This window comes from Azolla caroliniana, unplaced genomic scaffold, assembly GCF_043228905.1.
Source record: "Azolla caroliniana isolate FFs.n. ecotype wild unplaced genomic scaffold, voAzoCaro1.0.p SCAF_5, whole genome shotgun sequence".
NCBI lineage: Eukaryota > Viridiplantae > Streptophyta > Polypodiopsida > Salviniales > Salviniaceae > Azolla > Azolla caroliniana.
In genome coordinates this window covers 24,897,152-24,909,774 of record NW_028230440.1, presented here as the reverse complement: position 1 = coordinate 24,909,774, position 12,623 = coordinate 24,897,152, and the positions used below count along the sequence as shown (strand labels likewise).

Below are 12,623 nucleotides of genomic sequence, written 5' to 3'. Positions count from 1 at the left end.
ATTTAATTACTATTTTACCAGTCGATTTTTTATTTCACATTACTGTCTTCCAAAAGTTCTCATTCAAAAGTTAAAACTGGCTTACCTCAACTAATTTAGGAAGTGGTAACTGCACCTTAACCCAAAATGAGAAAATTGAACACAGATGATGTGACAAATACTGCCAGCAAAAACATTACACTAAATCTGATTAAGGAAGCTATAAATGTGATAACCCATAAGTCGAAATAGTGTGATAACCCATCAATTGAAGGAGCCTATAAATGTAGACTCAAATTATACCTTCCAACGGTTAGGATATTGCATTTTCCTTGCCAGTCTATCCAAAGTCACTCGTGATAAGAACCTGTAAGAAACATGTAAATCTGTGAAGAGGAAATATTTGTTTCTAAGGATTAAACTAAATACATATTTAGTGGACCAAACCTCACACGAGGAAAAACAGCAGCATTTGCACATATTACAAACACAGCCTGCAAAAACAGCAATAATTAAGTCTTTTACTAGCTGCGATATATAAATTCAGACAGTGTATGATGAATTTCACACCGACGAAAAAAGATGTGGAAAATAAAGCATCTGAAAATGTATTAGCCTTCTATTATAATTACAGAGACAGGTCTCTAAAAAACAAGTGTGTCTAGGATAAGCAAAAGCCAACTTGCACAAATTTAGTATGAAGAGAACCATAAATAAGCAACCTAATGATTTTTGTCCATATTATTACTATGGTTTGTTGATATGATGATTGTGTGTTAAAAGAGGATTTATTAACTCCCACGTGCACATAAGATTTTCGCCTTTAGATAAAACATCTCAAGTAATGGTTCACATTTGCAAATGGTTCACATTTAGTAATACTCACAACCCCAGTTTCAATTCCCTGGTCCATTCTGCATTATATCCTTTAGCAAAGCAAAATATATCCTCTGTTTGCATAATGTCATCATGTTAATCTAATAATCTGTTATGGATGCAACCATGTTGAGGGCACCATCATGGCATTTAAGGAGCTTTCTTGTTGAATAGAATCATAATTCCATCCATAGATTGACACATGCGTGATATTCGTCATATTCTCCATGCGTGATATTCTCAATATTCGAGAATACAAAATGGCCCTAAGAATATTTAAAAACCATTCGTTTTGTAAAATAAATATACAAACAATTAAGTAATTAATTAATTTAAAAATAAATAAATTTAATTCACTAAAAATAGAACAATTATTCATTAATAAATTATAAAAATATGATTAATATAAGCTCTCCTTTCTAGTGTCAAATAAAAAAAGAGGAGAGTTTATGAACCTTTATTTTATTTAAATAATTGATTTTTTTATTTAAAAAAACGAATATTTTTATATTTACTCTGAAAACATGATTAATGTGAAGTCTCAATTTTAATGTCACATAAAAATATCCATAAATTTTGGGAAAAGAAAAGGTGAAGAATTAATGAACCTTTCTTTTATTTTTTTTATTTATTAAAAATAAAGCGAAATTTTAATTTTATTTATTTATTTATTTAGTAAAGAATCAAGATCTCCAATGAAAATTTATTACTGTCAAGTCTCTCTAAACTCTCTATTTTATTATCCCCTTTTTATTGTCAAGTCCCTTTTTTTTTCCTAAGAAACTAAAAGGAGGGAGTTCATCTCATTTTTTTTCCTTTTTTTTAAAACGAATACTTGACCACACGAATGTATGCGTATTCGTTTGCATTCGAATGGAAAATCCCACGAATGCGAATATGTCAATCTATGATTCCATCACATGCATACAACAAAAAAGTTGAAAATGTAAATGTATACCTCAACCTCTACTTTCTCACTGGCAGCTGCAACCTCAGCCAATGTAATTAAAGCCGTTTCTGCAAGACAACGGTCTTTTGTTGTCAAAGAAACTTCTGCAGCAGTTACCGTCTTTTCCTTTGTAGTCATGACCATCTTGAGTCCAATATTTGAACTGCGTGAGAAGTCATTTCACAGTCCTAATATAAGTAGAATCCAAATAATGTAACAGTTGAATAAAAAGCTTAATCTAGCATGTTAGCTTCAGCAGTGAAAAACATACTGAGAGTGATGTCTGAGAACTCACCATATGTCTTGCAACAAATCTTGATGTCCTGTGTATACTTGAAACAAGACGTCTATTGTTTTTGACATAATCCACCTTACTCTGTAGTCTACATCGTGAAGCATGCCTAAGAACTTATCGAGCAAAACCTATCAAAAGAGATAGGAAAATAATGGACGAAATACCATCACTTGTAACATTCAGAAATATCAAAAATGAAAGCATATATAGGACACCAAACAATTCAGAAATTCATTACCTCAGTTGCAACTGGGTCTAGAATGTTAAGCTTTTTAATAGCTTTTGCAAACTTCCATCGCAAATGCCAAAAAGGGAAATTGTTTTGGCTTGCATCATCCAGCAGTTTTGCTAGTTCTTTGAAGACCTAACAGCACATAACTAAAGTAAGTACGAAATAGCAAAGCAAATGTCCAATGTATCAAACATCTATAGACTGTTCGGCATTAAAGCACCAAAATCCAAGTTCCCATTTGTAAATTTGTTCAAAAAGGTTGTATCTTCTCCGATCATGAACCTATGCAGCGAAAAACTTGGTGATACTATTTTCATTGCACACTAACATGGTAAGAAACCAAATAAACGAGGAGCATATTGCATGAGGAAAATGTTGCCTATGCATATTCAAGGTTATATCTTCTACGCATATCGCATGAGAAAAATGTTGCCTACGCATATTCAAGGTTTCCTACGCATATCGCATGAGGAAAATCCAAGTTCCCATTTGTAAATTTGTACAAAAAGGTTGTATCTTCTCCGGTCATGAACCTATGCAGTGAAAAACTTGGTGATACTATTTTCATTGCACACTAACATGGTAAGAAACCAAATAAACGAGGATCATATCGCATGAGGAAAATGTTGCCTACGCATATTCAAGGTTACCAGAATGGTTAATATTTTTCAAAGGAAAACTAGAAGGGGGTTCAGGGGTTGCATTCACCTTCTCAGAATGGCTCCACTTTCCTTCAGATTTATCAGATTCAAGTGTTCCATAGATTTCCTTGGATGCTAATAAAGTTTTGAGTAACGTATTAACAGCTATAACTACAAAATAAGCATCCATTCCCAGACTCCTAGTAATTGACTGGGATTCAGATCGAAGATCATCCACCTGTAAGGAAAGTTTTTTAGATTCATACTGACAGAAAGTAGCAACACGAAAAACATTACCTTACCACAAAAACCACATGATCTGGACGCTTATATGTAACTGATTTGCACAATGATAGTATAATTTTCCTCCGTACCTAATTGTGCCAAAACAAATATTTCTATTCAAACATTACTTCACTAAACAATGCACCTGAATGGATATACAGTCTCACCTTTGGATGTTCTTCTTCTCGTAGTAAGCCTAGAAGTATGTCACAAGTCTTTTCAGGGAGCCTCGAAGCAAAAAGTGTGATAATGGTCACACAATCTATCATCCACTTCTGCTTGAAGTTCAGGGAATCCCCTGTACTAGTATCATAAGCACAACTTGAATCTTTAATAACTGCTCTACTGACATTATCAAAATCTGCATCCAAAATCCTGGCGTCCACAGATTCTTCAGCAACATAATCAATATTACAAGGCAATGTCCCACAAGAAGCATCAACAGTTCCTTGAAAATCTCTACATGCCTTGAATAAACTGTCAATAGAGAGGAGAAAGCTTTCAAAGAGAGGTAGTAAAGTCAAAAACTGGCCCACATTGTCAGCCTGATATTCTGAAATGTGTGATGTCCCGGAAAGCAGCATACTCAAACTTTTCCTCAGGTCTGATAGGAAAACCTCTGAGACATTTTGGCACAAGCTATCAAGCGCTACATTATCCTTAATTTGGAGAAGCCCATTTGCAGAATCCTTCACTATTGAAATGCAATTGATAACAATTCTAGAAAGGGCATCATACACTCTCCCTTCAGAAGACCACTCTTGGTTCACCTGACCCCTGCATTACATCATGCCTACTATGTTAAATATTAGAGAAAGCATGTTAAAACGAACTTCTATGTATAAATTGCTAGATAAGGGATGTGTTAATGTAATGACTCTATTCCATTCATTGAAAGATACTGAGCCCACATCATACAATCACAAGCATCTCCAAGGTAAAGTGAGCTTCACCAGCCAGAATGTTAGAAAGTATGCAGGCGTTCTAAATATGCCATAAACCAATGTTAAAAACTCATCTGAACACAACATGTTCTAACTTCTTATAACAGCCTCCCCAGAAGGCTTACAGTGACACTTGTATGCTCTACATTCTTTTGCGCAGTCTGTACATCAAATATGATGAAGTGAACAACAGAAAATATACGAGGACAGTGACGGTGTGGCTCTGTGACTCACTTTCGTTGACTCTGAGTCAACTTTGCTAAAACAAATAACCTGGTGACTACCTTCAGATCTTAATAGATCATGGGCTCAATGTATAATATGATGTATGGACAATTTTTGCATTGCTATTTCACTTGTGCACAATGCCACTAGTTATAGAACCATTGACGAAGAACTATGTAAAAGTATCTTACATTTTAGAACAGAAAGTGTACCTTCCTTGCAAAGTGCTCACTATATTGCAGATGCATGACATAATAATTGAAGCAAAGTTCAAGGACTGTTCCAGTATTCCTTGTGTTTTTGGTTCAGTTAGCATAGAGACTTTCTTCACAATCACATCTGCCAATTCCTTCAAAAGAACTTGTGTTACAGGGAAGGGATTATTCCTTGTCTGCTGAGTTATTGCAATCTGCTGTTTTCCAATAAAAGGCAAAACTATCAAAAGAACACACTACTTTCAAGCAATATAGCCAGCATATAATTATTCTAACCTGGTCAAATTCAGAAGAACCGCATTCTGCTAGAGAAATTTCTATTTTATCAAGTGCATGAAGATCTTTCTCGGTAGTCTCACCTAAGTGCTCAACCTAAGTAGTAATAAATGCACCAAGTTATAAGCTGCCCCAGATACATTAAAACGTGAAATTACAGAAAGCGATAGAAACCTTGGCCCAATCATCCAATTCTTCAAAAAAACAAGATGATTTACTCAAATGCTGTAATGACAGAGGCACATAACCAGTAGACAAAGATAAAATTGCTGCACTTTTTAGCTGTAGGTATTCCTGCATCTCAGAAAAAACTTACAAAATCAATTAAATTACAAGACACTTATGACTGCAAGAAACTAGATTATAACACCAAAAGAAGATCTTCATACATAAAAGGTAGCAATAAGACTTGTATCATACCTAGAGATGTAATGGTTCTGCTAAATTAAAAGTTTCACACTAAATATGAACTTCTGACAGTACTCAGAATTTAACAAACCAAAAAATACATGAAGTAGCTCACAGTAATATTCTACATATACACTAGAAAATTATATTATCGCATTTATAGATTTCATTTTGTCAACATACATAAAAAAAGGTCCCTACCTGCTTATCCGGAGTTAGCACTGACCATGTCAACAATTTCTTCCACAACTCTAAATCCTCAAAGAAAGGAACCTGAACAATTGGACAACAGACTTAGCGCATTAATGCAGGCACCAAGAAAATTTTACACTGTTTCCTTGCAAGAAAGAAAACCTGTTGTGGTGAACAGGAGAAGAATGAAGCGATGAAGAATAACACGCTCCTGGACATTTGACAATAAGTATTTTCAAGGTCACAAAGCATCATAAAATCCAAAACTCAATATTAGTAAAAGCAACATTTACCCGCAGGGTGTTTCACTGAAGGGTCTCAGTGACCAAAAATCTTGCGGTACAGGGTATATTGACAAGAGTTTCTACGCATACATCAAAACAACAATGTGATTCAGAAGTCTACAAGCAAGTTCCAAGATGTGAAGTATAGAAACAAATCAAGTGAACTTTTTCCAGATACCTGCAGTAATAGATAGCCTAAAAGTTTAAATGACTCTTCAACCTGCAGAAAATCAAACCTGTTTGGTAAAACGCTTGCAAAGCACTCTTTATAAATAAAATCACCATAGAAATCTAGAATTGATGTAATCTGATTACAATTTTATTTTCTTTGCATAAACTAATATAGAAAATATTTTGAACTTACAAGGTATTCATATCGCTTATACATCATTAATTGGACAATAGCATTTTCATAGGATACTTACTAATATTGCAGTACCACTAAACAGAGGTATCCATTGCAGTAGCATCATCCAAACAGACTCCCAAAGACTTTTAGACTGCATGCCAACAGAAATTTTATTTTGATCTGGAGATGAAAAGCATAATTCACATGTCCAGAATTTAATAGAATAAATTGCCCGATGTTGATAAGATTTACCTTGTCTTGAGAGGTTAGAGGGGTAGTCTCTCTACTTCTGATGCATAAAACTGCAGGCCACACTAAACATAACTCCTGGAGACACCTATCAATATAATGAAATTGTAAGTATAAAGACATGAGAACCTAGAAGCAGGTAGATTGACTGTTGTTTTCTGACAGATTTCAAGAATGTCTGAATATTTTCCAGAAGACTTCATATTTCAGTTGTACTGTATGGAAAAGCTAACTTTTACCTCAGAATCCATATTAGAGATTCAAAGTTTTGGGTACTTCTTGAAGCCTCTAACAAAGATCTAAACCCAAAGGAACATCAATGTTTCTAGTGATTAGATAATGCATCATAAAATCCAAAGCCGTGGACCATGAAATAAGGTTTTGCTTTCTCACCTTTCCAAAATTCCACACAAATTCTTTAACCACTGGAACATTACCTCCAGAGATATACCCTGATAATGGGTGCGAACCAAGAGACAAAAAGTTCCCCACCTAAAAAGAAGTTCTAGCCAAATTTGTAAGTTTGCATTGTATATGAATATACTTAGCACTCTACGATTAAATTTGCAAGGCAAAAAAAGAAAAAAAACAGAGTGGCTTCATTTATTCAAACTAAAATGTGATTTGTACACATTTATTCAAACAAAAACATGTCTCTCTTAAGAAAAAGTACTGAACAGTGGTAAGTTTCCGCTACAAGGAAGCTTAGAGTTGGTTTGTCGTTCTCCAACTGATAAAATGGTTACAGTGCCTTCTGGAAACTTATTATACATTGTTATGTGCCAGCGTGCAATCTTATCAGAATTAATGGATGTCATTTCAGTCAAATAGTAGAAAAAGACAGCAAAAACATTTTTACCAGGTCTAAAAACCAGTCAGTTCCAATCTTTCACAAGACTGTGCAGGCCCTAAATAGGACAAAATATTCTTTGGGGTACAAACATGGAATATTTCATGATGTTTCTATAAAGAAACCAGCCAAATCAAAGACATCTTGAATGAGCAAAAAGCTCTTTAGGATTCAGAGGAATAATTGGTTGTCTTCATCAAATGCATTCAAACATAATTGCAAGAACTAAAATGTCTAAAACAATTTACCTCTGTGAATGTGAATGATGAGAAGGTTCTTTCTTAGGTATCAAAACTCAAGTAGAAAAGGGAGACCAAAAGAACAGGACCAATAATGGCTTTCACACATCTTCCGCGAGAAAAATGTGCATCTAAAGATGAGAAAAGAATCCACAAACGAAAGCACACCACAAGTGCTTTGATCAAATTTAATCATTTTTCATGCACATTAGCAATTTAAATCTGATTACGTCTGACCATCAGGTACTCGATTTGTGCCTTTTAAGCACAAGTTTTTTACCTGCTGAAATAAAATAGCTATTGAAATCGTGTCTATTTAGCCTGAAATATACATGAACCTTCCAGAACTGATCTTTAACTTTTCCATTTTCAATGAATTAAACTTGATTTTTTTGTTTAATTTATTGTCCAATGATTTTGTCACATAAATCTTTATATATGATATGCAATCAGCAAAGTGAAAGTAGAAGGTGAAAGTAAATCTTGTTCTACCTATATTTGCATATCACTGCTGAAATATGTCATTTTGTTGACACTTTACTTGTCTATCCACTTTATGTATAATCTACCATATATATTGCCTAATTGAGCACAACATTACCACAAGGTATTCCCATTATTAAGGCGCTCAGTTAGTGTAGCAAAAACATCTTGTTTCTTTTGCTTCTTTGATGATGCAAGGCCTCTGGATCCAGCATTCAAACTTGCCTACAGGTAGAAATATGTAGATTTATATTCCATTAATATTGAAGCTCAGATCCACATTTGTCATTAGTTGTAATAACTTCATAGAGCTACAGAATAATAAATATAAATATTGCACCTGAAATAAAATTGACGCTGAAAACTCGAGAAAGTGTCGCATTCCTATCGTGACGGTGCAGGATTTTCCACCATCTCTACCTCCATCAAACCTTACAAAACAAACAATGCAAAGGTTTAAAGAAATTTATTTATACTGTATACAAGGAGTCCCCAACTTAGACATTACATTTACCCAGCAGCCTTCTTGACTAATCAACATACCGATATGAGCCAGATAAAAAAGTTAAAGCACAAGCTTGATCTAGATCCTTCTCAACCAGTTGCAACATTTCTTCTATAAATTCACCCTCCAAGAAAACGACTACAGCCCTTAGTTTCAATTGCAGCCTGCCATACAACACGAGTTCATCCTACAAATAATGTGCATGATCAGAAATCATGCATGGTACACCATCCTATATTTGAGATAAAATACAAAGGGATGCATATCAATGTACCTTGAGTTCTCGATCACGTGTTACTTTCCAAGTGCGGGCTACAAAACCCTTAATGCTAGAATGGATGTCAATCAACAAATCACCAAGATTCACGCCATCTTTCAGCAGAAGCATATTTAAAGATGCAAGCAGTTTTCTCGCCACTCTTCCTTCATTGCTGTATAGACAAGCAAAAAGAGCATTAGCAAAAAGTTAACTAGGCATAGAAACTGTTATTTCTGAGAAGATGGGATTGTGATGGCCTTACACGAGCCAATTGAAGTGAAAGACCTTACAATGAGAGATTACATGCTTATACCCTACGCTATTTTTTTAAAGCCGTTCTGGTTTGTGACCTGATCCTATCATGAGACATGTTGTTTGAAACCCAATATAGAGCAATGTTTGGAGAGTTACCATAGGAAACAGCAGAAACCATAACTTCGCAAATAATCTAAAACTCTTTAACCCACAAACTATAACCCGAAGTCATTCACAGAATCCTAGACCAGTAGGAACATAGATTTTTCCTGGTTCTTGAAATTCTTAGAAGGCACCACATTACCCTTTGAGAAGTACAAGTCTCAGTTTTTCCGATTCTTCTATTTTAGATACTTGAGATTGTGTATCATAATGCCTGAACTAGAAAAGTTTTTGTGAGATCAATCAAACATTCTTGAGACCATAGATTATCGTTAGAGCATTCCTCCATTTATATTCAATGGTTCATAAATTTGACAATCATTAAACTTAAATGTGCCCTAAAGAAATTTCCAACATTTATATTCCATTATTCACAAATTTAACAAGCATGGACAAACCTCAAGTGCATAAAAATGTTATTCAAGCCCTCAATTAATGGTTCTCTGACTTTTTCCATGAAATGGTCAGAAGGATTTTGCAATAGGCTTTGTAATATTGTTGCAGTGCGAAATGCTTCTTCTTTAGACAATGAGATTTCAGTTGTATTTTCATACACCAGAGCCTTCATTTTTTCTAGGAAAAGGAGCACAAACTCTGCAAAAGAAAAATAAGTTTACTTTTAAATCATTTCCAGTCAAAGTTACAAAATTCTTCAATATAAAGATTCACAGGAAAGAGCTTGGGGTCACATTTACTTGCATAAACCGGCCTAGTCATTTGCGAACAGTAGTCTGAAACTGAAAGCAGCTGACGAAGTACATGACTATAATCAGAGAGGAAGCTTGGGGCCTCTATGATACCTTCTAATAAATGTGAGAAGAGATTCCTTATATCTTGGGCAAGAAGTACACAAGCACCTGAAAAAACTTGAAATTTTAGGAACTAGACAACATCAAAGAATTCAAATGAAAGAAAAATAGAGTCCTTCCTTCTCTTACCACATAAAGATCATCTAGTGTGAACCCGATGGATATCTGATCAACTAGAAAGACGCAATATATCTACAGAAGGGAGAATTTCATAAGTCTACTAAAGCTACCTGTTCGAATACGTTCTTCCATTTTCTGGATTACATTCCTGAGGGCTTTTGAAAAAATTGGTTTGGGAGCCCTCTTCTTGCTAGAACTGTACTCCATTTTGTTGCATTGGCAGAGAGCTCGAACTATACCTGGCCAGGTTGAAGCTGCAAGAAACATGGCTAACTTAATTTTGAGTTACATTTGGATTCCTTTATTTTTAGCATGATTTAGGTATATAGACAACTCAGACAGTAGGACTGGATGGATTTGTCAAGATTTAACTTTTGTGACTTGAGTAGTGCCACCAAAAGGTATACTGTCTATCTCATAACTCAACTAGGTGATGGTTAGAAACAATATGTTTCCCAGATCTTTCGAAATTGATAGATGAAAGGATTAACGACACAAACACAGAAAAAAGCAATTAAGTTAGGAAGAAAACAAACAGCTTTTGAGATATATAGATCATAGTTGTTGAAAACCACATATTATACATACAAACTACATTTTAGAATACTCTGAAGTATTTGAACGGTTCTACAATTTAGAACTGCAATTTCAAAATGTTCCACATATTTGACATATTCCGTGTATTTAACGAGTATTTTAAGTTTCCTAGTAATATAAATTGTAATAATTTGGCCAAAAAAACTTTGTAGATGAATGATTTATTCCTTGAGAAACGTTTTTGGAGCGATTCCTTCATTACATGAAGTTTTCTGTGTGATACTTGTATGAGAATTAGTGAGATAAAATAATTGTTAGATGCATAACTACAAGAAGTATTCAACGTATTCTACATATTTTATCTTTAAATACATATTCTAAGTATTTAAAAAAGATAGACTATTTATTAAATACTACTCATACATATTGTAGGCATATTGTGTGCCAAATATTTTACAGCTGTGAGATAGATGTGCTTCTGAGATATAAATTTATTTTATTGAATTGTTTCTGGAGACCTTTCCATGTTAAGAAATTTGGTATAAATGGGGGCCGCATTCTTTATAGAATGAACAATGAATTTTTGGGAGATTTCTGTTAGAACTTGGAAAGAAATAACATCAAATGAAAGTTGAATCCATTATAATTTAAACATGCAATGTTTCTAGGAGACATAACTTGGAATTACATAAAGGTATGCCAGTGAAAGCATCCGGTATAAATGGATTCATAGCTTAAACAAGCAAAGACTCTAGAAGAAGCATGTGAGAACTTATCGAGAAGATTATTGGAATAATGAATCACAGATATGGAATTAAGTGGAAGTTAGAATTTGTGTAGCTTGGAGAATATATTGAACAAGAAACCTCTCTGGGAGTAACATTTCAGAACTTACAAAGAAGCTTATCGAAGTGGCTTAAATTAGCAGATTGCTGATCCAGTAGAGGACATAAGCTCACACTTCCGGATCTGTCCAGATAGCTCAGAAGTTCCTTTACACCTTCCTGCATAAAAACATATAATAGAGAAAAGAAATAGAAAAATGAATAAGATGCAGAAAGAGAAGAACAGAGAAAATGAAGGAAAGCGATGGGAAAACGCCATTTTTCAGAGAAATGAATGGAAAATGGCGGGAATGCAGAGAAAGAAGACACTAAAAATGAGGAAAGAAAGAATTAACAGAAGAAAATGTAATGTTTTTCATGGTAAACTGGAGATGAAGCAATGAGAGACTCGGGATATGGATTAAATGGAGGAACGGAAGAGCAAGAAGACGTGGAAAATTTAGGAAAACGTCCTATTTCCACAATTACAAGAAAAGTTCAAGAGAGAAGTTTCACGAAGCCTGAATGTTTACCTCCCGAAGCTTCGATTTGTCAGAAAGGATTTTGCTGATGATGACCCCTACTTCTTCCACGGTCGCCATATCCCTACACAGCTTTGCTCCTTAGTCAAGAAAGATGCCTCACCATGATCAGAGATGCCGCAGAAGGGGTTGCAAGATAGGAGTAAAATTTCTATCTATCTCTCCCTTTCTCGGAAGATAAAGGATATTAGATATTGTCACAAGGAACCTGCAGAAGAAGACGTGGTAAGATATATATTGGCAGGCTTGCTCGCTCTGATTGTTCTCTCTCGGGAGGAAGAAGAGCAGAAGAAGAAGAAGAAGAAGAAGAAATGGCGAGCTTCCACTGTCTGTCTGTGTGCGTCACATGGAAGAGAGAATCGATCACACATATGTACATATATGTATATGTGTGTCTGTTGTGAACGTACGTGGGTGTGTATGTACGGTGCGAGGTTTAACGAACAAATGGCAGTAAAACCCTGGTCTCAACAAAAGGTGGTTGGTGTCCTTCCTAAAGAGAGAGAGAGAGAAGCATTTCAACGAAAACCAGATGAAACCCTAAACCCTAAGGAGTAGGAGTTTATGGGGACGATGGGCCAGGTGGCAAGCACAATATGAGTCGAGGTTTACTCGAACAATCTTCTCCTTTGCTCGTGT

At 34.9% G+C, this 12,623-nt stretch overlaps 1 protein-coding gene across 1 annotated transcript in view; it reads right to left on the bottom strand.

Moving 5' to 3' along the window:
* ATM (Serine/Threonine-kinase ATM-like protein) overlaps positions 1-12,350 on the bottom strand; it is a 58,602-nt gene extending 46,252 nt beyond the window's left edge. The window contains exons 1-29 of the mRNA XM_087320518.1: positions 11,976-12,350; positions 11,514-11,622; positions 10,192-10,335; positions 9,848-10,009; positions 9,551-9,746; positions 8,751-8,907; positions 8,515-8,663; positions 8,312-8,402; positions 8,090-8,196; positions 6,793-6,891; positions 6,639-6,698; positions 6,403-6,487; positions 6,227-6,301; positions 5,980-6,021; positions 5,811-5,881; positions 5,680-5,728; positions 5,527-5,598; positions 5,092-5,211; positions 4,918-5,013; positions 4,639-4,835; positions 3,425-4,034; positions 3,275-3,346; positions 3,040-3,210; positions 2,338-2,463; positions 2,100-2,227; positions 1,814-1,967; positions 427-473; positions 283-346; positions 86-160 (exon numbers count right to left, since the gene is read on the bottom strand). Of these exons, the coding sequence (XP_087176644.1) occupies positions 86-160; positions 283-346; positions 427-473; positions 1,814-1,967; positions 2,100-2,227; positions 2,338-2,463; positions 3,040-3,210; positions 3,275-3,346; positions 3,425-4,034; positions 4,639-4,835; positions 4,918-5,013; positions 5,092-5,211; positions 5,527-5,598; positions 5,680-5,728; positions 5,811-5,881; positions 5,980-6,021; positions 6,227-6,301; positions 6,403-6,487; positions 6,639-6,698; positions 6,793-6,891; positions 8,090-8,196; positions 8,312-8,402; positions 8,515-8,663; positions 8,751-8,907; positions 9,551-9,746; positions 9,848-10,009; positions 10,192-10,335; positions 11,514-11,622; positions 11,976-12,044 (3,597 nt within the window). The 5' untranslated portion in view covers positions 12,045-12,350. The remainder of the gene's footprint in view (positions 1-85; positions 161-282; positions 347-426; positions 474-1,813; positions 1,968-2,099; positions 2,228-2,337; positions 2,464-3,039; positions 3,211-3,274; positions 3,347-3,424; positions 4,035-4,638; positions 4,836-4,917; positions 5,014-5,091; positions 5,212-5,526; positions 5,599-5,679; positions 5,729-5,810; positions 5,882-5,979; positions 6,022-6,226; positions 6,302-6,402; positions 6,488-6,638; positions 6,699-6,792; positions 6,892-8,089; positions 8,197-8,311; positions 8,403-8,514; positions 8,664-8,750; positions 8,908-9,550; positions 9,747-9,847; positions 10,010-10,191; positions 10,336-11,513; positions 11,623-11,975) is intronic.
* Between the last annotated feature and the right edge of the window lie 273 nt (positions 12,351-12,623).